The 22,998-nt window shown below is 41.8% G+C and overlaps 1 protein-coding gene across 5 annotated transcripts in view; it reads right to left on the reverse strand.

Annotated features, from left to right (window-relative positions):
* Positions 1 to 783: 783 nt before the first annotated feature.
* TIAM1 (TIAM Rac1 associated GEF 1) overlaps positions 784 to 22,998 on the reverse strand; it is a 225,817-nt gene continuing 203,602 nt past the window's right edge. For all 5 annotated transcript variants that reach the window (XM_075197150.1, XM_075197149.1, XM_075197151.1 and 2 more), the window contains 12 exons: positions 19,401 to 19,580; positions 19,139 to 19,207; positions 18,512 to 18,637; positions 16,913 to 17,021; positions 15,135 to 15,314; positions 13,205 to 13,323; positions 11,966 to 12,074; positions 10,291 to 10,349; positions 9,884 to 9,986; positions 8,308 to 8,395; positions 6,608 to 6,780; positions 784 to 2,948 (listed from right to left, as the gene is read on the reverse strand). In XM_075197150.1, coding sequence (XP_075053251.1) covers positions 2,452 to 2,948; positions 6,608 to 6,780; positions 8,308 to 8,395; positions 9,884 to 9,986; positions 10,291 to 10,349; positions 11,966 to 12,074; positions 13,205 to 13,323; positions 15,135 to 15,314; positions 16,913 to 17,021; positions 18,512 to 18,637; positions 19,139 to 19,207; positions 19,401 to 19,580 — 1,812 coding nt within the window. In that variant the 3' untranslated portion in view covers positions 784 to 2,451. The remainder of the gene's footprint in view (positions 2,949 to 6,607; positions 6,781 to 8,307; positions 8,396 to 9,883; positions 9,987 to 10,290; positions 10,350 to 11,965; positions 12,075 to 13,204; positions 13,324 to 15,134; positions 15,315 to 16,912; positions 17,022 to 18,511; positions 18,638 to 19,138; positions 19,208 to 19,400; positions 19,581 to 22,998) is intronic.

Raw genomic sequence — 22,998 nt, forward strand, 5'->3', positions numbered from 1 at the left:
TGTAATAACCATGTTACCTGTCTGCTCCATGCGTATAGTGACTGTAATAACCATGTTACCTGTCTGCTCCATGCGTATAGTGACTGTAATAACCATGTTACCCGTCTGCTCCGTGCGTATAGTGACTGTAATAACCATGTTACCCGTCTGCTCCGTGCGTATAGTGACTGTAATAACCATGTTACCCGTCTGCTCCATGCGTATAGTGACTGTAATAACCATGTTACCCGTCTGCTCCATGCGTATAGTGACTGTAATAACCATGTTACCCGTCTGCTCCGTGCGTATAGTGACAGTAATAACCATGTTACCCGTCTGCTCCGTGCGTATAGTGACTGTAATAACCATGTTACCTGTCTGCTCCGTGCGTATAGTGACTGTAATAACCATGTCACCCGTCTGCTCCGTGCGTATAGTGACTGTAATAACCATGTTACCCGTCTGCTCCGTGCGTATAGTGACTGTAATAACCATGTTACCTGTCTGCTCCGTGCGTATAGTGACTATAATAACCATGTTACCTGTCTGCTCCGTGCGTATAGTGAGATGAATAACCATGTTACCCGTCTGCTCCATGCATATAGTGACTGTAATAACCATGTTACCTGTCTGCTCCGTGCGTATAGTGACTATAATAACAGGATTATTAGGTTATTTTTTTCATAACTTTATAAATTTAACATTTCAACCTAACAATGAACACTTGATGGGTTGTTTCTCTTTAGTGGGCATCATACACTGTAGGTTTCAATTTTAGGCATATAATTGAGACAGGCACACACATTAATTTCATATTTTATTGTTTGACAAGCATTTACAACTTTTCATTCAGAGACCTAAAAACATAAAAATAGACCTTCTTTCAGCTTATAAAAGAAATATATAAGAACATCTGACATAAGACATGTCATGACAATATGTACATACAATGGTACCCAGAAAAGGACCAGACTCTCCAGTATTTCACAATGAACCATATTCTGCTTGGTACAGTACACCACAGGACTGCTGACCGCCAAATATTGGGCTGGGGGCGCACACAAGTGAACTGCGGATGGCATAGAGTAACGATAGATTTACAAAGGAAAGGATCTTGTTCAAAAGCTTTGCTCATGGATTGCAAATTTCACTGTCACACCAACCAAAAATAAGATGTACTAGGATTGCAAAGCAGCAAAGTATAGCAAGGTTACATCCTCACTCGTACACGTCACAATGGGACTATAGCTAGTGTCATGTACATTGGCCTTAAAATTTTACCGTGCCAGCAAACCAAGGGGCAAAATGCAACAGTTTCACCCTCGGAGAGGTTCCCTTGGCACGTAAGATAGTAAGTAGCTATTTCCGTCAAGTTATCACAACATGAAGATGTCTAACTCTGCACAACACAACCCTGTAAAAGTCACAATGGAGCGAAGTGATAACTTTAGTTTAAAAAAATATAGAGGAGATGCTGGGTTGTCATGTAGTTTGGTAGGAAATAAAATTGGTCAAGCGAGAAAAAGATTGGAAAGTGGGGATAGAACATACACTAAGTGCAAGAGATTTCCTATCCAAATGGTCCATGAGGTGGTCGGAATGAATGGCTATTTGAATCGAGGTACGATTGAGAAAAATCAGGATATGTTTAATGTAGAAATATGGATGCCCTCATCTGAAACTCTCTTTATTAAATATATATATATATGCGTATAAAACTAGTGCGTCCTATCGCCTATGAAAGACTAGATCATCTGTATGCTTACAATGTAAAATGCTCCGCATCCCTTGGTGTCCCTGAATTTAAAAGGTAAAAATTTACCAAAAAAATATATATATATTGAACTTTCCTTTTTCAAGTTTTACATCCGAGTCTCTGGGAAGAGTTTGGCATTATTACAATTTTATTTTCAGTATAAAAATTAAACTATTTTGAAACATGACTTAAATAACCAGCAAGAATGTCAAAATAGGGGAAAATAAATAGCTTTGTAACAATAATCCCAAACTATCCTTCAAAACACTTTTAAAATACAAAGCTACTGTAGCGTAACATTGATGGGGCAAAGGAGAAGAAATACGGCAATTTTAAAAACAATGGAACGGCGATGGGGACCAAAACGGATTGACACAACATAAATCCCTTTATCTCTTTGTGCTATCTCTTTACATGACTTAGAGCCTTGCCTCTCGTCTTCTCTGCCACGTTTTGTACATTACCCTTTCTGTCCAACCCTGATTGTTTTATAATAAATAAAAATATTAAGACCTGTCTCCGCTAGCGATTGGAGGACTGGACTTGTGTAACAGGATTTTTCATTTGCTTTACTGTAACCCGATGTGGCTCTGTGTCCAGTTTAGCTGCCAATGTGGTGTGTGCAAGTGTGCAGTCTAGAGGACCATGTTTCCACAGTGCATGGAGGGGGAATACCGTCACCTAATCAGACCCTTTTGTAGCATTAAGTGACAGCTTCAGATTTCTGTGTTTTGTTTCCTAGTAGGCACAAAGTCTTCGCGTTTCACCCATATGACTTCCTCTGCGCTGCTTTCAATGCTTCCGTTCATGCCGGAAAAAGCAGTCTGCTTCTTCAGCTGGGTCATGCGGGAGGCGTGAGTGCCCATTGTGTTCTGGGCGATGCTACCTATGGGGGAGATGGAGGTGGCTTCGAGCTGCTCACTCAGATCTTTCTCCATAGAGCCACCTTTGATGGACTCGCAGTACTCGTCGTCACTGCTGAGGATGTCCGTTTCTTTTACGTCTTCCTGCTCCTCGTACTGAGCAAGGTCGAATTGCTCCTCCACCCAGCGGTCAGTGTCACCACTGTTGGTCGACTGCTGTGGAGGTTTAAGTTCAGTATCTGTTTCTGACTCTTTGTCGGGGCTGGTTGAGTAGACTGTATCTGAATCGATGGTGAACCGATTCCTCACGAGGCGTCTTCTCCTGGCAAGAGACCTACTGGGAGCAGAGACTGAAAAACAAAAGCCAATTAGAAAGGAGAACTGTAAACTATAAAAAAAATAAAAATCAAGTAAACCTTTTAATGCACTTTAAAGCACAGATGGTTCATAGGCCTACGTACATATTAAAGACATATCAGAAATACCTGAATTGTAAATACTTACACAGCCAGTCATAAAATGGAAAATTGTGCTTTGACTTGCTATTTATTACATAGGAACATCGTTGTTGAGTTTAAAAAAAAAAAAAAAAAAAAGACACCAGTCCATCAAGTTCAACCTATTTTGGATCTCCGGCGAGTCTTATATTTCAAATTGATCCAAATAAAGCAACCGTCAATCTGTTTCAATTGGAAAAAATCCTCCTGACCCAATATTTCAGTCCTACTTCTCCTTGGATCCACTACTGTCTTTTATTTTAATTAACGGTTGTAACCCTGGATACCCTTTTGCGCTAAAAAATTGTCTAACCCTTTCTTAAACATATCTATTGTATCTGCCATCAACACCTTTTCCCTGTCAGTGAATTCCATATCTTGACTGCTTTTACTGTAAAGAACCCCTTCCTTTGCTGGTTGTGAAACTTCCTCTCCTCTAACCTTAGGGCATAACCGCGTATCCTGTGTATGGTCCTTGGGTAAATAGTTCCCATAAAAGTTCTCTGTATTGACCCTTAATGTATTTGTACATAGAAATTATAACCCCTCTTAGACACCTATTTTCTAAAGTAAACATGCCTAAACTGGCTAACCTTTTCTTATAACTTAATGACTCCATACCCTTTATCAATTTTGTTTTTTTATGTAGTGGTTCCCAGAACTGTACTCTGTATTCAAGATGAGGTCTTACCAACGATATATATTGACAAGCTAAATAATATAGCAGAGGTAACTGATGCTTTTATACCTAACTAAAAATGCTATATTTTTAATCCTTCAGAGAAAGTAATGGTCACTGAGTAAGGTGATGCTTCTCTATCTTACATCATCATATAGACAGGGCTCATCACACTGGCAGATTGGTGGATTTATACACAGAGACAGGGCCAGTAATGACACAACAAACATAACAGACATGTTTTGCGCTGCAACCTTTTGATCCTATATATCAGTCTCATTTATGTCAGTGTCCTAAAGATGTGGTTCAACCAAAATGTAAAGGACTAAGGAGCAAATGATCAATCATACTATATTTTCTTAACAGACCTGCAGCAGAAACTCAGTATTTAACATGCTAGTTATTCCATTTCTTAATAGAAATAGCCATGATCAATGTAGACATTAACCAAACATTGCTTTTTAGTGCTTTTATCTATTGCATCATTAAGGAATCAGGGAGGATGCTGTTAGAGGATACATAAAAGCTTTAACAGTAACGGTCAGGCTTGCGGTATCTTAAGTAAAGTAAATGCTCTGTATAGACTGGTGGATTCACGTACATGGCCTGAGAAGCCACAAAACTACAGTGCAAAACCATGGTAAGGATGAACAGTGCATTAAAAGACGCAATACTGGTCTGAATTCTCCAGGGAACTTGCCATTTACCAGGAACATTACAGAGAATACTAAAATTAGCTGCCAAGATCTATTGAGTTTTGTTCTAATAATTTTTTTTTTATTGAAGAATCTCAGACATTTACAGATAAAAAAAACCCCAATGAAGGTACATATGAAGGAGGTTACAATTGCCCGTACAAGGTGTTTATAAGTCGCTGGTACAGTTTAATTGTTGCGGGTGCACTTACTTATAATAATGCACTGTACTTAAAGTATGAACATTTTAACATGTGACCGAAATCATTACAAATATCATCTATAGCAGTTAGTTCCAAATATTAAGGAGTACGGATCACATCAAGAGGGAAGTTCCTGTATGTTGGTTCCGGAGATGCAGGGAGACCAGATGGGGAAAGGGAGTGTAAAAGTTAGAGGCAGATTGGGAGGTCTTGCAAGTATACTCTAGATTCGCACCAAATAATACCCCATTCATACTGCACCAAAATCCCGGGATATTGCCGGGGCGGCAGTATGAAAGCGGTATCATTTAGTGGAAGCTCCCAAAAGCGGTTTACTTCAGGGAGTCAATAGTGTATTGATGTAGCTCTCCCAGGTTATCAAATAATTTCTGAGTGAATTTCTCTTTCTGAAGGGAGACCTCCAGCCAGGCCATTCGCAAAATAAAGAACAACTTCTCCTTAAAAAGTTCTAGTGTGTGTGTGTGTGTGTGTGTGGTCTGGATCCACATGTGGCGGACGCATTTTCTGGACACTGCCGATATTGTCATTAGTAGTTTTGCTCCCCATTTGGTGGAAGAATGACCAAGGTCGCCCATTCGGATATAAGTGCCAGGAAATTTACCACCTCCGACATAGCGTATCTCCACGTGCGGGACCAGAAGCCCTTTACAATGGGACAAGCCCAGAGGCTGTGGAATAAATCTGCCTGTGACTCGTCACATTTGGGGCAGTTAAAATTATCAGAAAGGAATGTAATAGATCTACGACGAGGTGAGAGATCAATTGAGCACTGTCCAAACCACATCCTCCATCCAGAATTCAAGGCTGAAAATGCCATACTCTACCTGTACATTAAACATTACCAACTGTCTATAATGCGACTGGATTTACTATATTCTAGAGTTACAGGGAACATCCACAAATGTTCATTCAGGGTTCCATACAAACTGAACATCTCTCAGACAGCTGTGGTTGGGGGGGACCTTTTCTCCTATGCAAATCAAACTTCCATTCAGTAAGTCTACCCGTCTATCAATGCTGGGCACACTATGGACCATCAAATGTCTGATGACAATGATCATTTACTAAGAAACAATTAACAAGGTTACACGCATTGTAAAGCTTCCGCTATCGGATCAGCAATCCTCCTGCTGCTGTTAAATTCTGAAGCAGAGTAAGAATAGAAAACTATATAACATTTAGCCCATTAGTCTCTTAATTTGTCTTGTGTCTGCTAGTGATTTACACGTGACCCGCGATGATTCACTTTATATAACAGCCGCCAACTGCTCCTGTGTATCCACAAACACTAATGTCTCCGTGCTTCTGTTTAAGAACACTGTCAGACTGGATGTTATACCCAGCAATATGGCGTTCCGCAACACACTCTACACTAAAGTAAAAGAAGACATAACTAAACAGATATGTTGGAAAAATACAGTTCAGACATATTCAGTTATACGGCGTTTACTAATGTGAGGGAAAAGTAAGGGTTGCAGAAAAGTATTTTAACAATATATATTTTATTCATGAGTATATAAAAAAACACACAGTATATCATGTTTGCCGTTGTTCTTGAACTACTGTTTTACCCTACTTATTTTTTGCCATCGACTACAGTATGCAAATTAAAGGGAGGAGCCACATTAAGCAATCTTCTACTGGTGTGAACGGAACAGTATCCTCGGTTACTGAGCTCTGGGGAAGTGATTAAGGTCATAGCAACAGTTCCTTTCTATTTTACAAATACTCTCGCCTATGAGAGGACAGGTTTAATTGGAGACATCGGTCCAAATGCTGGGTGTATCCAAGCTTTGGGTCAGATGGTTTCCACAGAGTACATTTAAAGATTACTGATGTTGGACACCGGCACGGCAAGTTAATTGGCAAGTTGAGAATACGTCACTTCAACAATGTAGTATGGATCTTTCTTACCTGCTCTGTTCATGGCTGGACGAGCCCCCTTCAGTGCACACAGCCTCTTCCCCCCAAAGGGAACATATTGCTGGGAGTTGGGTAAACTCTCGGTTTTAAGCAGCTGCCTCCTATGCTTGTCCCGCAGGATAGAGTGCACGGCTCTTAGGAACTCCTTCTTACCCCCTGGAGAACTGGAGAGAAGCGGAGATGGGTTACACGCGTGTGCTGCTGCGATGCTGAACAACTCTGCTCTATGTGCGGTTACAATGTCAGCAGTTCTCAATCAGCCCTTCAAAAACCACGCGATGCCCAGAGTTTAGGTCTACGCAGATACTTCATCTGTATCCAATTGGACAATCAGGTCATGGTTGTTTGCCAAGGTATCATTATTATTAAATTTTATTTATAGGGCGCCACTAGGTATCCATAGCGCCGTACAGGGACAGACAGAAACACGATACAGGGTGAGACAGCTGGGTACAGTTAACAAAAAGCACAGTAACTCAGAAGCTCAATGTACAGATAGATGAGAGGTGAGAGCCCCCAGCGGGGTAGAAAGAGGGGTAGAAGGGCAGGAGGACCTCACGGAAGAGACAAGGAGCTGGAGAGCAGAGTTAAGGTGGTGGAGAACTGGAGGAGAGGAGGCCCTGCTCGAAGGAGCGTACAATCTAAGGGGAGGGTAGGACGGACAGAGACGCAATGGTAAGAGGAGGAAATGGGGAGAACTGACGCAGAGACGGAGAGGGGGGAGAGGAGTATGAAAAGGAGGGAGGTAAGAGGTGGACAGGAGGGAGGGCAGGAGTGGGAGGGGGGTAGGGGGAGACTGGGAGGAGGTTAATTAGGTGGGGTACTGGAGGGCTTTAAGGAAGAGGTGGGTTTTTAAGGCCCGTTTGAAGCTGGACAAGTTGGGGGAAGTTCTGATGGAGCGGGGGAGCACGGGAGAAGTCTTGGATGCGAGCATGGGAGGAGGTAACCAGGGGGGAAAGAGAGGCGGCAGTCATTAGCCAAACGCAGAGGGCGGGATGGAGCGTGGTCATGGTGAGGTTGGCCAATGACTGCACACACAACTTTTGGAGGGCCTCGTTCGACGGCAATCTACGACGCTCCCAATCAAAATCTGATTGGATTCAAGTAGAATTTTTAGGTCTACATAAGTAAAAATGTTTGGGTCATTTAAGGGGAAAATTGAAAAACAAAAGATGCCACTAATAGGCCAGGTTATAGGCAGGTTTAAGAGCCAGACAAGGGCGGACAATAATAAAGAGAACCAACAGCAAAAACAATGTCCAGGTCCCAAACGGTCACATGGACAAAATCTGGATGTTTTTGTGGTGGCCAAACTAATTATTTACCAAACATTTTTATTGCTCAGTAGGTCAAAGTGAATGATAAGGACATAAATGACCCTGTGCATAGTTGGAGATAAATGTGATTTCACATTGTAGGGACCTCATGTCAAGTGCAATTAGCAGCAGAAAACCAGGAGGGGGCGCAATCTGACATTGCTGTCCATGTATGTGTTATAATGCTGCAGTATGCGATAAACCTCAAAATGCCATAGTAAAAATATTGTACATTAGTAACTGTATTAAAGGCCCCTAATTCAAGATACTTGCTGTGTTGCCAATGTTTTAGTTAAGTATTAATTATTACAGAAATTAATAATTGTAGGTTATCGAACAATAGTTTTATGGTTTTTTTCCCACTGGAGAACGTACCTGCAGCACAAGTGAAAAGCTCTCTCTGGTCTTCCCTCGGATTCAGATTTCACATGGACAATTTCACAGACTGAGTTCGTTTCAGCATCTTATGGGAAAGAGAGAAACAAATGAACTTCATACAATCTGCCTCATTTTACACCACAATAGAACAGGTTTATTAGGAAGAAAATTAAATTAGTTCTTCAAAATATAAGAGGTGTGAACACAGGGGAAGCAGCAATTTAAACTTTTTTCAATGCTCTCAACAATACAAAATAGTTGTGGTCATTAACCCGCCGTAAATATACGGACTGTTAGTTAAAAAAAAAAAAATGTAAATCCAAAAGTGAAAAAAAAAGAAATAGCAGAAAAAATAATGCACCCTCCTAGCTATATAAAACTGCACTCAGATGGTAGGAGACGCTAGGAACCAGTGACTACACTCCTGTAGGAGGCACTTGGTGTGCAGGAGATGCTAGGAACCAGTGACGGCACTCCTGTAGGAGGCACTTGGCGTGCAGGAGACGCTAGGAACCAGTGACGGCACTCCTGTAAGGAGGCACTTGGCGTGCAGGAGACGCTAGGAAACAGTGACGGCACTTCTGTAAGGAGGCACTTGGCGTGCAGGAGACGCTAGGAAACAGTGACGGCACTCCTGTAAGGAGGCACTTGGCGTGCAGGAGACGCTAGGAACCAGTGACGGCACTCCTGTAGGAGGCACTTGGCATGCAGGAGACGCTAGGAACCAGTGACGGCACTCCTGTAGAAGGCACTTGGCGTGCAGGAGAAGCTAGGAACCAGTGACGGTACTACTGTAGGAGGCACTTGGCATGCAGGAGAAGCTAGGAACCAGTGACGTCAGTCCTGTAGGAGGCACTTGGCGTGCAGGAGACGCTAGGAACCAGTGACGGTACTACTGTAGGAGGCACTTGGCGTGCAGGAGACGCTAGGAACCAGTGACGTCAGTCCTGTAGGAGGCACTTGGCGTGCAGGAGACGCTAGGAAACAGTGACGGCACTCCTGTAGGAGGCACTTGGCGTGCAGGAGACACTAGGAAACAGTGACGGCACTCCTGTAGGAGGCACTTGGCGTGCAGGAGACGCTAGGAAACAGTGACGGCCCTCCTGTAGGAGGCACTTAGCGTGCAGGAGTCCCTAGGAACCAGTGACAGCCCTCCTGTAGAAGGCACTCAGCGTGCAGGAGACCCTAGGAACCAGTGACGGCACTCCTGTAGGAGGCACTTGGCGTGCAGGAGACGCTAGGAAACAGTGACGGCCCTCCTGTAGGAGGCACTTAGCGTGCAGGAGTCCCTAGGAACCAGTGACAGCCCTCCTGTAGAAGGCACTCAGCGTGCAGGAGACCCTAGGAACCAGTGACGGCACTCCTGTAGGAGGCACTCAGCGTGCAGGAGACCCTAGGAACCAGTGACGGCACTCCTGTAGGAGGCACTCAGCGTGCAGGAGACCCTAGGAACCAGTGACGGCACTCCTGTAGGAGGCACTCAGAGTGCGGGAGACTGGTGCACGTTAAACACTTTGCTCAATCATCATAATTAATCTCCCTCACTTGCTGCAAAGTAAGTTCTGTTGGTTACCTGAAGTGGTCAGGGCTCGAAGCTGCAAAGCCTCAGTAGAAATCATGTGTCTGAAACGAAAGGGGTCACGATCCTCAAACATAGATGCCCGATGTGATCCACCCTACAAAACATTTACATACGGATTAAAAATCTCAAAACCTATTGTCATATTAATGCAGAACATTATCATGGCAGGAGAAGAGTAATAAACAGCTGGAAATGAACAGTGACATCTTTATAAAGGCGTAGACACAAAACAATAGATGTGGAGAGCAGATCTTATACCACAACATCATGAGAAAGTCTTCTCTCACTGACACAGGAACTGGTAGCAAAGCCGCCTGTCCGTGATTTACCCACAATCAGCCCGGAAATGCCACTGGCCGTGTCCCTGGTCTACATAAAGTAAACATAAAAGAACTTACCAGCTTCTTCTTTTGCTTGGAGCTGTCCTTATAAACCAACACGACGGCGGTCTTAAAAACTGGAAAATAAAAGATATTAAAGATATTAAATTGGATAATCACACGGTCGGAAACCCACATTCCCCATACAAAACAGTAAGCTCAGCTTTGTATTACTTTCTTAAGGTCAGGCCCTGATGGGTGTTTGGAAATAAAATTAATATAGTAGATCTCCTCCATTCAACCTCCCACAGAAAAGTGCGCCCCCTGCAGCGCAAACGCCACTTGCACCTAGTTTTATACAATTGTATGTAACACGCATGGAGTTTGAACATCAAAATGGTTGTCTCTGTGGGCTTGAAAAATTGTTCATGTCCTGATAGGCACTGCGTGGATCAGACCGCTTGTAACTAAATACGGCAGCGTTAGAAAACTAAATCTTGGTTCGATTTATATATTTATATAAATAAATATTTTATATTTATTTATAAGATATTTAAATAAGATTGTAGGTACAGAGAAAGTGTAGCTAAAAGACTGTTACCCCAGCAATAATATCTGGTAAGTTGATGGGGGTTACAGCTATGCTCTTTCACCCCAGACCCTTGGTGCTTTGTATTTATATGGAAACTAAATACATATACAAATTACATAGATGTTTATTGTAAGACTCTATGGGGTAGATTTATCAAACCTTTTAAAAAGGAGAAGTGGAGGTGTTGCCTATAGCAACCAATCAGGTTCTCGTGTTCTAGAATTCACTAGATACATGACAGCAAGAATCTGATTGGTTGCTATGGGCAACATCTCGTCTTTTAAGAATATTTATGCATCTGAGTGGTAGATTTATCAATGTTTCTACACATTGAAAGAATTTGATCTTCCATTCCTGGCCTGTTCAGTAGAAGAACAGTCTCTTATATTAGAAAACCGCACTAAGGGTTTATCACTTAATTTGTTCAATTTTATTCCCTAGTTTTTTGTTTTTTTTTAGAAAAGGGACAATGTGATAAAACATTATATACTTTACAGGGGATATAGTTGACAACCATTTTGCATAGGTAGATTGTGAGTGAAAGTTTACATTTTCCTTAGATTGTACGCTCCTCTGAGCAGGGCCATCTCTCCTCCTGTTTCCACCACTTCTAACTCTGCTCTCCAGCTACTTAGCCCTCCTCCTCGAGGGTCCTCCACCCCACGTCCACTCTCGCTCCCTCCTCCCCCCTGGGGGTCTCCCTGTCTTCCGCGCCCTCCTTCTTGAGCCCTGTCGTTTGCGGATCCTCCCTCCCCCTTCCCCGCCCTCTCTAGCTGTGCATTGAGCTTACTGAGTTGCTGTGTTTACTGTACTGTGCTGTCTCCTATTGTATTGTAATTTTGTTTGTCTCTGTACGGTGCTGCGGACGCCTTGTGGCGCCTTATAAATAAATATTAATAATAATAATTTTCCGGTTTTATGGTTGGAATATAACGTTCCCACGTGTTGTAGCTGCGGTTATTATTTATGTAGTATTATTCTCACTATGCTACAAACAACTAGTAGCTGTGTTATCATATCCTGAGCCAGATTCACTGAGTGACGGCAACAAGCTGCTGAGCAAGGCCCTTGTAATGACATGGTGGACCTACACGGATGGCCGCTTAAGCCGGACACTGGACTGAAGAAAACCTCTGTAATGTAGAAGGAGACAAAGCCTACCAAAAGTTGCCAATTCCGGGTCCTTCTTCCATTTCCCCAGGGATGCCGGAGGATTCAGCCATACAACAGTGTTGTGTAGTAATAAGTCTCCCATGGATAAGTCTGCAACCTGCAACACAACAGGACACTCAGCAAGAGTCCAAAACAAATGCTGGAACTAGAGTCAAAATCTAATGTCCATCAGTCTCGTATGCAGGACTGCAGGTAGGATCCGCTCAACATAGGAACTAAAGTCAAGGTTGTCTCCAATAATGTATGAAGATACAGATGCTGTGGTTTAAACCGCGACTACTTTACAGTATAAAAGAATCTGCCCAGATGACAAACTGAGTCTTATCCAAACTGTACACCGGGGGCAAAAAATAAAAGCCCCCACCAAGAACATACATTGACCACGAGTAATGCTAATGGAACACTCAGATGTATAAATAAGTATGTAGCACAATTTTGTAAACAGACAGGACTTAAGATATGCATCATTATATTGGCATTTACTATGCAGCTAACCAAGTGCAGGCTATTGCTCTCTGTTATCATCCATTCTGGCTGCATTGTCCTACAATGCATCACTGACAGGAAGTCTGCTGTGTACAGTATCCCACCCACAACGATGTGCATTGTGCAAGAGTTACATCAAAATAACTGCACAACCTAAATCGCCAGTTTTAATCCTGGATGATATAAAACTCATTCTGTACAATATTTCATACCAGCTACATCAGCTGAGGTCTGCAGAGACCATGATGGATTCTCCCTATAACAGAAAACTCTTCTAATGAAAAGTTTTTTTCGCCTAAGCCCAACAAAAATGTGACGGCATAAAATGCAAAACACAGATAATCCGCCCTGGCCTTTTAAAGATTTGATTTGTATTTAAATTCCAGACTTTAATATTCTCCACCTACAAACTTCTAATTGCAAGAGTTTTAGACGCAGTTAAGGTGAACTAATTGGATGTGGGTGTAGTTAGCTTTTTATCTGAATCCGTGCATCACAGCAGCTAAAATAAAATAAAAAATGAAATATAGGGGATCATTTAGAATGTTTTCTTATACTGTCAAAACAGTACAGATATGTGGCTATGAATTACAGCACCTTTTTTACAGCGCACCAATTGTGCGCCATCGCATTTACAGATGTCCCTCTAAATCACAGCACTCGTTGGTTAATGTATGAAACTCTCTGCAAAACACAACAGACTGACAAGGTGAAAACGTGCAGTGATGGAAATCTTGGCACCTCTTTGATTTCTCCAGTCTGTTCCGCTATAAGCTGATCAAACACTGCGCCAAACTCCTCGTGTATCTTCTGCATCTCGTTAATGTGACTTGCCACTTTGTTCATCGTCTTGATGGCCACTGGGAACAGAGGAGAGAGACGATGTAGAGAAAATAATCAAAATACTCTTTTTAAACAGAATACACCGTCTGTATTGGGTGTCTCGCTTTGCTGTTTAATCGTACTAGGTTTAGCAAGCGATTCACCATAGCTACTGGCTGTCAGAACCTAATCCACGTCTGCCGGCTATGAGGATATTAAGTGGTCATTAAGAAACATGAACGATGTCAAGGTCGAGTCTCGCACTTTGTGGTCCCTTCTGTCATTCTGGAGCGGAGGAGCTGAGTGATTGCACCAAACCCGCTGACCTTGAAATATGCTTTTAATTATATGAGCAGGTTAAAATGCCTATCCATCAAAGTGATCATACAGATTTAAAAAGGGATTTTTCACCTTCAGATGACTAACGTTATTAGCTTGTAAATACATTAATTAATCTTTCCAGTTTCTTTCTGTGCTTTTCAACCGTTAGATCAAACATACATATATACAGAGGGAAACTTTGTGGTAAATTTATTTAATCAGAGAACAAAACGCCCTATTGCCGGTAGAAAACGGATGGCGATAACAGAAGAGAACTAATGAAATAATGCTTTGATCTTTGAACAATGTTTTTTCTCAACGGATAATATTTTCTCAATTTAATTAATTTGCTAATTGATTTTTTTTTTTTTTTAAAAATAAAAAAATATTTTATCTTCTTTTTATTTATTTTAGTAGTGATAGATGAATGCGAATAAATAAATAATAAAAAACAACAACAAAGGAAGGTTAAAATACCCACCTGCATCATATTTAGTAAAAGTTGTATGGTAGCACTTATGAATACATTTTGATAGCTATAAGCATCGCTACAATAGATTGGATGGCACAAAACCAGTGATGTCACGCAGATGGGCGGGGCTTGTTCCCTGAGTACAGACAACCCACATACTTCTATTCTGTCCAAAACATTTTTCAAATCATAGGACAACTTTTTGCAGGGCATTTCACTAAAAAGTACAGGAAATCTAGAGTGTTTGGCAATGGATCGGACCCAAGATGTCTGACGCATTGCGAACTCAACTTGCATTTACAAAACCTGCAGGTAACTTGTCCGCACATATACGTCCATATGCAATTATAAGTGGATCTTAAGATACGTTTTCATTTTAATCTGGGTATAAGTACGCACTGGCTATATGCAGAATTCAGTGCATGATACGTACATGTGTAATATAAAGACCTATCTGATCTGGTGGCTCACACATTTCTGCTATTCAGCAGGCTAATGTAATGATCAAAGTCAGTGACTAGAAATGTGGGATGGCATTTCAGAGAAATATGGCAGCACTAAGTTAGCAATTTTTTCAATATCAAATTTCTGAGCAAACGGAGAATTCTCACATTCAATGAAAGGCAGTACAGTTCCCCTATTTTACAAGATACCAAAATATTTCTGCGGGCTTTAACTTTTACTTTACAATCTAATAAATCTAAAAACAATAAAATGTTTACCGCGTTTGTTCCCCAATTGTAAAGCGCTGCAGGGCAAGCTGGTGCTAGACCAGTGTCAGGAGAATGAAACTGCATACGTCTGACCTGCCCTTATGTACTCAAAGAACAGGCCCTGCCACACAGCAGACACTGCTCCATGATGGAATCCATAATAGAACCAGGGAGGGCAAAATGAGGATGATTTCATACAATTCTCATGTATTTACCGACAGTCGGTCACAGTGCATACGGATGGACAGTTTGAACAAAGGCACAGAAATGGGTTCATGTAGAAATAATAATATCTGGTTCTGATTCTCGTGCCCAGGACAGATGGCGGTTCCTGCCGTCTTACCATCGAGGTGGTAGTGCTCTTCACTCTCTGCGTCCGTCAGAGAATACAACTCCTTCAGGAGCAGCGGGTATTTCAGAATGCGCTGGATGGGTTTGATCAGGTAGGACTCCAGCGTTGACGAGTGCTGCTGCTTCGGATTCTGGGCATCCAGAAATGCTTTGAAACTCTGGTCCGTTTTAGCTGTAAGGAGAAGGATTTCAATTACTGACAACACGGAACCTCCGGAGAAGGGGAGATAATAAGCTTATTGCATCACGGGAATACATTTTAGACCATCTAGACATAAAATCTCTTTGATCTCGGAATACATGAAAGAATTGTCGCGTGTCGACACTCCGATCTATTTATACAGCGCTGTTCTTTCCCTTGCATGCTGCCACTAGCACAATTATAACAGCAGGAACGGCCATTCTCAGCAACACGCGAATATAGGTCAAGAGTTACATGTTTACACTCAGACGGATATTAAATTATAATGCTCTGAAGTCAATGCAGACAGCCTGCGGTTCCCAAGCTGCTGGTGAACTAAAAGCCCCAGCATTCCTTGCTGTGCCCCATGTTGGGACCGATAGCTCTACAGCAGCGGATGAGCCACAGGCTGCCACCAATGCTCTACACACATTTGCAGAAAATCCACTAATATTACAAGATCATTTGATGCCAGATTAAAAACAACAGCAGGAATGATTTAAATGTTGTATTAATGCCTTAGGAGGACTCCGAGCTTCCATTTACATAGTGAATAAGGAGATATTGTGAATAATTGTGATTTTGGCAACTACAAAGCACAGCGAAAAACCTAGAGAACACAAATGGTCTTTTAATATTTAACACCAGGTAAAATAAGCTTTGGCTGCGGATCACTTTTATCCAGAATCTGTGCATCAGGGGCAAATGCAGAATTTGTAGAGGGGGGTTTCCACACCATGCCACCAGTGGGCGCCGCCAGCATGCATGGGGGAGTGGCTATAATATCAGACAGTGCTTGGCTGCTCTCCAACTCTTCCTATCCCCATAATATACACGGGCAATGCTGCGTGCACTACTGTTACGGGCACACAGCTCTCCCTTTTCAAACAGAGCCGTGTGAAGCGGGAGCAGGGTCCAGTCACCTCAATTATACCGTGCCCCAGGCTTGGAGGGGGGTTGCCATGCACTAGGAACCCCCCCAATCCCCCTCGGTTTGCCTATGGCATGTGCTAAAATTTTACTTTATAAGATCTCTTTAATGTCCTATTTCTCTTTGAGCCCCGTTTTGATAATAAAAAAAATAACCAAGTCTCTCGGCAGTGACTTCATAGAGGAGTGACCGATTCTAAAGCAAAACTAGATCACTCTCAGCATCATGCCAGTTACAATACAGAATACAGGGTATTTTATTAGGAGAAAGCATTTGGAATTTCATATAACCACATTATAGTCGCCAAGTAGTTTGATATGCTAAGCATTGGTTCTAATTAATTATAACAGTTATAGGCAGCCGAGATGGTATTTAAGCATAAACATGAAGACCGTTAACGATACAGAGTTTGACACAGATGAATAGGGATAGAGTTCCAGAGGTAAGCAGCAGACAGGGAAAGGTTTGAGAAGCGACAGAGAAGCGGGATAAGGACACACAGAGGAGTGAAGGAGATTTTCCATTGAAGTCTTCTTGTATTTGGAAATAACAGAGTAAGAAATTTGTCCAGCAAGGAAACTGGACACTGACTTAACATGGTACATGATTTAATAAGTGGTCTTAAATCCTCAAAAAAAAAATATGTGGACCCACTTACCTTTCACTAACACTTTTGGGACCTTGGTATGACTGGCGCAAAAGGCACTGTACAACTTGAATCGGTCGGCGTAATATAGAAAAGACCCACCCAAGGAAAACAAGACTTTCTGCAAAACACAACGGAATCTCAGAGTGATCGTTCAGCCACAGACATTCAGAATAGTGCAGTTTGAAGTCAGCAAGTTTTCTTACATCTAGTCTAACACTGAAAATTAGTGTATGCAATTGTACAGAAGACTTCTGATCAAGAACAAGTCATAGGTTTCCAATCCTTCTATCCAGTCATCAGAGTTCATTTATTTCATTTAGAATGATTTTGGTGTACCGGCCAAACAGGGCTCTGTGACTGGCTGAGCCTGACAGAGGCGGGTCACAGAGCAACAAACGGGAACCAATAAGCAGGGCTCCTAGTCATGTGACCGCTGTGATAAGAAATCGCGACAATCCCATTTTAAGTCTGCTTAAATCAACAAACTAACTAGTGCCACCACCAGCTGCTACTTCTCTGCCGTCACAGTGATAATCCAATTAATGAAGCCGACAATTGTAGTTTTTACCTTTCTTCAGATAATTTTTTCTTTTTGCTTAAAAGAGAGCGAGGGGGTAAATTGACTGTTGCCGCAAAACTGTCCATACACACTACAATACTGCAACCGATATCTGGAAATTGACCCAATACATCAGCCTGTATCACCCTCAAATTACTACCATGCCAGATAATAGTGTATAGAAATAATATAATTATTAACGGGCACTGTGAAGATGACCAATATCAGTCTGTGTGTGTGTGTGTACGGCAAACTGAACTATAGTCGTATTACTCAACGCTTTAGTACAGCTGCAGAATTGGACGGTATGTACAAACCATCACACAGGCCTGGTTTGCTGAACACCAACTCTATCCGTGAGAAAATATTACATTTTTACTTGCAATTGTTGTATTATACGTATTCCTGCCGTACGTCTCCAAAATTATGGGTCACTGGATGTAAGACTGGGCTCTGAGGTCATTTTGTAAGACACAAGTAAACAATGCATGCTTTTATTGTAAATTAGTGAACTCTGCTTACACCGTACTATAAACGAGGGCGACACAGAAGTAAAGCAATATTTATTACTACTACTATTAGGATCCACAAATATATAATATACAAAAGTTTCAGAAGCTCATCAGGACTAAAGATATAATAGAGGGAAATATTAGTGGTATGCACAGCAAATATCCTGTCTTAAAGTTCTCTTTGTACATAATGCATCAGGCAGCACATAAACAAACAAATATCATTAAAAGGTGATGGTATTAGGGCCTCTCATGACGTTTGAAGGACAAAGACAAAAATAAAACAGTCGTCATTAGAAAGCTCTTCCACAGGGGAATAGTAAATGTAAATAAGGACATCACAAGTTCTGCTAAGATTTGGGAACATTTCCACATACTGTATATTGATATATAAAGCTATTTATCCAAATACAAGGCACTATAGCTCGGTGGTATCAAGGAAAAGTGTATAAACAGGGAGCACTATAAAGAAATAACTATAAGCAGTAAGGCTACTCCTTGCTGTAAGCTTAGTACATAGTATGATTAGACAGATACCTTGAACTGATCCACTTTCTCCAGCTTCTCCAGGTCTGGTACCAGCCTGACCCCATCTTCCAGAGTTTTAAGGAATTCAACCTGGAATTCTACCATTTCCACCAGATTGCCAAACAGAACATCGAGCTAAAGAGAGAACAATGACCACACGCAGGGCGCGACATAAGTGATAGTACAACATGACACAATGTATTACAACTACAAAACAGTGACCTGCAGCTCAGGTCATTAAGTAACTCAGAAGGGTGGATTCAGCTGCAAATAAGGACACACTCACTACAGCCTCTGTTGCCTTTCATCTCAAATTCAAATTAATGCATCTGCCTTTTTCAGAGAGGGGGGGGGGATTTAGAATAAATAAAAAACAAAATAAAATACATTTCAACATGTTGGTCTAATAGAGTAACCCCTCTCATCCTCCCAAAAAAAAAAACATTGTAACAATGGAATAAATTGGATCACACACTGGTGACTTAGGGACGATAGAAGCCGGTTTCACTACTGTCTAAACAATTAATAATTCACACTACCAGCCAGGTGACTGCCATATGAAATGAGCATAAAAAGATGTATCTAATTACGCAAGAACAAAAAATTAATTATACGGATAATACTATAATACTATACCTCATCTTGTGTGAGAAATGTCTCTTTCTGCAATGGTTTAAGGTATCTTTCCATTAGACAATTTAGGTCCTGATTAAACACAAAGACATATATTAGGGACATACAAAACACAGCTCAAACCATCAAAAGCCTTCACGTATTCTCCCATCTTATCAGCAGACAAATCACACAGCGCAGAGGTGCTAAATCAATCTCCATCGCCTCTCACACATCTAGAACACACACACGGGCATCCACGGCAGAGAAGGAAAGTGTAAAATACCTTGACATAGGTGCGCTCCGTCTCCAGCAGCTCGCAAATCACCTTGCGCAATTTGTCGGCGTCTGTTAATTGCCTCATGGTCGCTAGCTGGGGTCCCGTGAACTCCGAGGGGCTCAGGCAAGAATCTGGAGAATTCATCTCATTGAGACTGCGACAAAAGGCTGCAACTTGCTCTGTGCTCTGCAGGAAGATTGATGTTATATAAGCGCGGAAGAAGCAACGTGCTTGTCACATTTCAAAGCCAGGCTCGCAGATATGCTGAACGACCAACAACCAGAGGAATATATACACACAGCAATCATGACTAATCCCTATACAGACACCACACAGGTGAGCCAGCATCGGTATATTATTCTATATTAACCCTCCAGTCTTCTCACCAGGTATACATACACGTCTGGAAGTACAGTATATAATATAAATATACATTTTGCATGGAAGTCCATCATATAATAGAACAAAGCAATTTTTAGGGACGCTTTGATGCTATCCAGGTACTTCTAAAAGGTATTGTGGAGACAGACCCCGGTTCACTTCAAACCCTAATATGGCACGGCTACTTATAATGGGTTTTTTGCATTTAAAATACTTATTTTCAATAAAGATTAAGTTATAAATGCTAAAGAAATGAAAAATGAAATTGCATGAAAACAGCACAATTATAAGAATTGCAGCGTATTTGGCCAATACTGAAAAATAGGGATCTTTCCCGGGTCCTGTCTGTAGAATATGAGACTAGGGACTGCTGACTATTACAGTGTAAAATAAATAAATAATGGAAACTGTTTCAAGACCAATTTGCTCTTATTGATTGCTGCAAACACACCAAAAAAATATATAGTGCAACAAAATAACTAAATAACACCTTTAGTTTCACACGCTACAGGAAGATGACCTTAAGTGTCATTATATGAGTGTCATCCCAATTTTCCTTTTGGTGTGTGAGATAGAGATTACACGGATCCCTGTTACATCTGCCAACACACACAGCAATTATGCCAATTCGAGAGCAAAGCAGGAACGTTCTCGGCAAACTGTGTGTGCATCAATTGCACTCGCTACACGATGCGTCTTGTCACAATCTAAGAGCCGCTCTGCAGAGTGGGCATAAAGGGGGCTTGCGATAAAACCCTTAACTTTGTCAGTCTCACACATATTCTATTTTCCAAAGCTCTTTTCATAAGGCTGTGTAGGCACAGGGTAACCTAGCAACCAGATTCCAGAATCTCTCACAGAACCTCACATAAGGATATAAACAGAATCTGGGAGGGAATCGATTTCACTTGCAAATGGATCTGATGAAACAAAATAATAAAAATTAAAAACTGTAGACTTAAGAGGATTTTCATTGCATTATTAAATTGGCATTTGGAGAAATGAACAAAGACTTTTCACGTAGGTATTACAATCTTCCTCTTTTCACACCAGGTTATGATATAATATGCACAGCTAATCACAGAGCTGGCAATGTGCGTTGGCGAGCCCGTTGGCTTCTTAAGACTGAAAACATTGGCTCTTGGCGGAGCTCTTCACCAGGAAGCAGCCAGCTTTTTAATACATGGAGGTGTTAACCACTGCTGTGATCTGAAGTCATTGGAGACCTGTCTAGAGGCTCTTGATCGTTAATGATTTCTTGAAGCTTTAAAATAAAAGTTCAAAAAAATATACTTAAGATAATGAAATATGATTTTAGAAACCTATAGAGGCTTTATGGGGAAACAGGATCAATTTTCTTACTAAGGGAGCAGGGCCGTCATGTGTCCCCTCCCACAAACCAGCAGAGCGGTTGTGGACCGGCTGTTCAAATGAATACTGTTCAGAAATTCATTTTGGATGGTGGGAAATTTTGGACAGTTTCACTCTCATGACTGGATATACACTCCTGTACAATGGTGTAAAGGATTTTCATATAACTGCCCCTGTGTATAATTACCAAACCAGTGGTAAATGAACAGCATGGAGGAGCCAAACTGCTAAATGTACAGAGCGAGAGCAGGGGGGCCCCACCTGGTAAATGCACAGCGCGGAGGAGCCAACCTTGTAAATACACAGCGCTGAGGAGCCAACCTGCTAAATGCACAGCGCGGAGGAGCCAACCTGGTAAATGCACACAGTGGGGGGAGCCAACCTGGTAAATGCACACAGTGGGGGGAGCCAACCTGGTAAATGCACACAGTGGGGGGAGCCAACCTGGTAAATGCACACAGTGGGAGGAGCCAACCTGGTAAATGCACACAGTGGGGGGAGCCAACCTGGTAAATGCACACAGTGGGGGGAGCCAACCTGGTAAATGCACAGAGTGGGGGGAGCCAACCTGGTAAATGCACACAGTGGGGGGAGCCAACCTGGTAAATGCACAAGGCGGGGGAGCCAACCTGGTAAATGCACAGAGCGGGGGGAGCCAACCTGGTAAATGCACAGAGCTGGGGGGAGCCAACCTGGTAAATGCACAGAGCTGGGGGGAGCCAACCTGGTAAATGCACAGAGCGGAGGGAGCCAACCTGGTAAATGCACAGAGCGGAGGGAGCCAACCTGGTAAATGTTTAATGTGAGTCAGGTACAACAGAGGTTTCAAAAAGACATGAGGGCTCATTTACTAACATTTGCATCCACAGCAATCCATCAGCTACAATCTTTTTTCTGTCTTGTGCAAGTAGAACAATGAAAAAGTGTCCGAGTGGTTGCTATGAATTTAGTAAATATAAGCTGAGAGTTTTGAATTTTAAATACATGGCCAGATGCTTCCCCGGTGTTAGACGACACAATCACCTCATTCTGGTCCGAATGTTCTGAAATTAAGAGAGACAGATCCACATGGAGTTCAGCCCTAACCAAGATATAGGGAACGGCTATGGGACTAATCCCACTCTGTGCCCCCCCACAATATACCATACAAGGGTATAGTAACACCACTAAGTCTTACAGTGGTTCTGGCATATTAACACCAGTACTGATGTGTCCTAGTTTTATCACTTTTTTCCCCAGCTGGAATCTTTAACACACAATTATGTTTCTAAAAATATTCCAGACAAGGGGAACAGATTTCATGGGTTCAGCAAACTACAGATAATATGGAGCAGAGTTTTCAATTTCTTAATAATGAGGGCCCTTTCCTAGATGGAAACTTTGACCTTCTGGTGTCCATTGAGGGCTGTATTCAGATACATAATAGAAATATGTGAACAGATCTTGTACCTGTGGTTTAATACACCTGAGAGATCTCCTCTGCAGATGGTTAACTAGGCGCTGCCTTTATCCCTGTTTCCCTTTTAACTGAACTAAAATTCAAATTAAATTCCTGCTGTTGATCTCGGCTACAAACACTGCAGGAGCATTTCTTTTCAATATTTAGATAGAAATGAATAGCAAACATGGATGAGGAGCACTGCTACTGTAATGATTGGACAATAGACAATATATTGATTATAGACTTGTAAACAAATTGTAACAAAAATAAAAGCACTGTTAAAAAAAATATATAACAGCCACTACAATATCAGTGCAACACTCTGTACGTGTTTGTAAGTAGAAAGTCTTCTGTGGTTCATCAATAACCCCAAGAAACAATATTACATGTGTTCCATAAAAGAATCATTTT

The sequence above is a fragment of the Mixophyes fleayi genome, chromosome 2 (genome assembly GCF_038048845.1).
Source record: "Mixophyes fleayi isolate aMixFle1 chromosome 2, aMixFle1.hap1, whole genome shotgun sequence".
Classification (NCBI taxonomy): Eukaryota; Metazoa; Chordata; class Amphibia; order Anura; family Limnodynastidae; genus Mixophyes; species Mixophyes fleayi.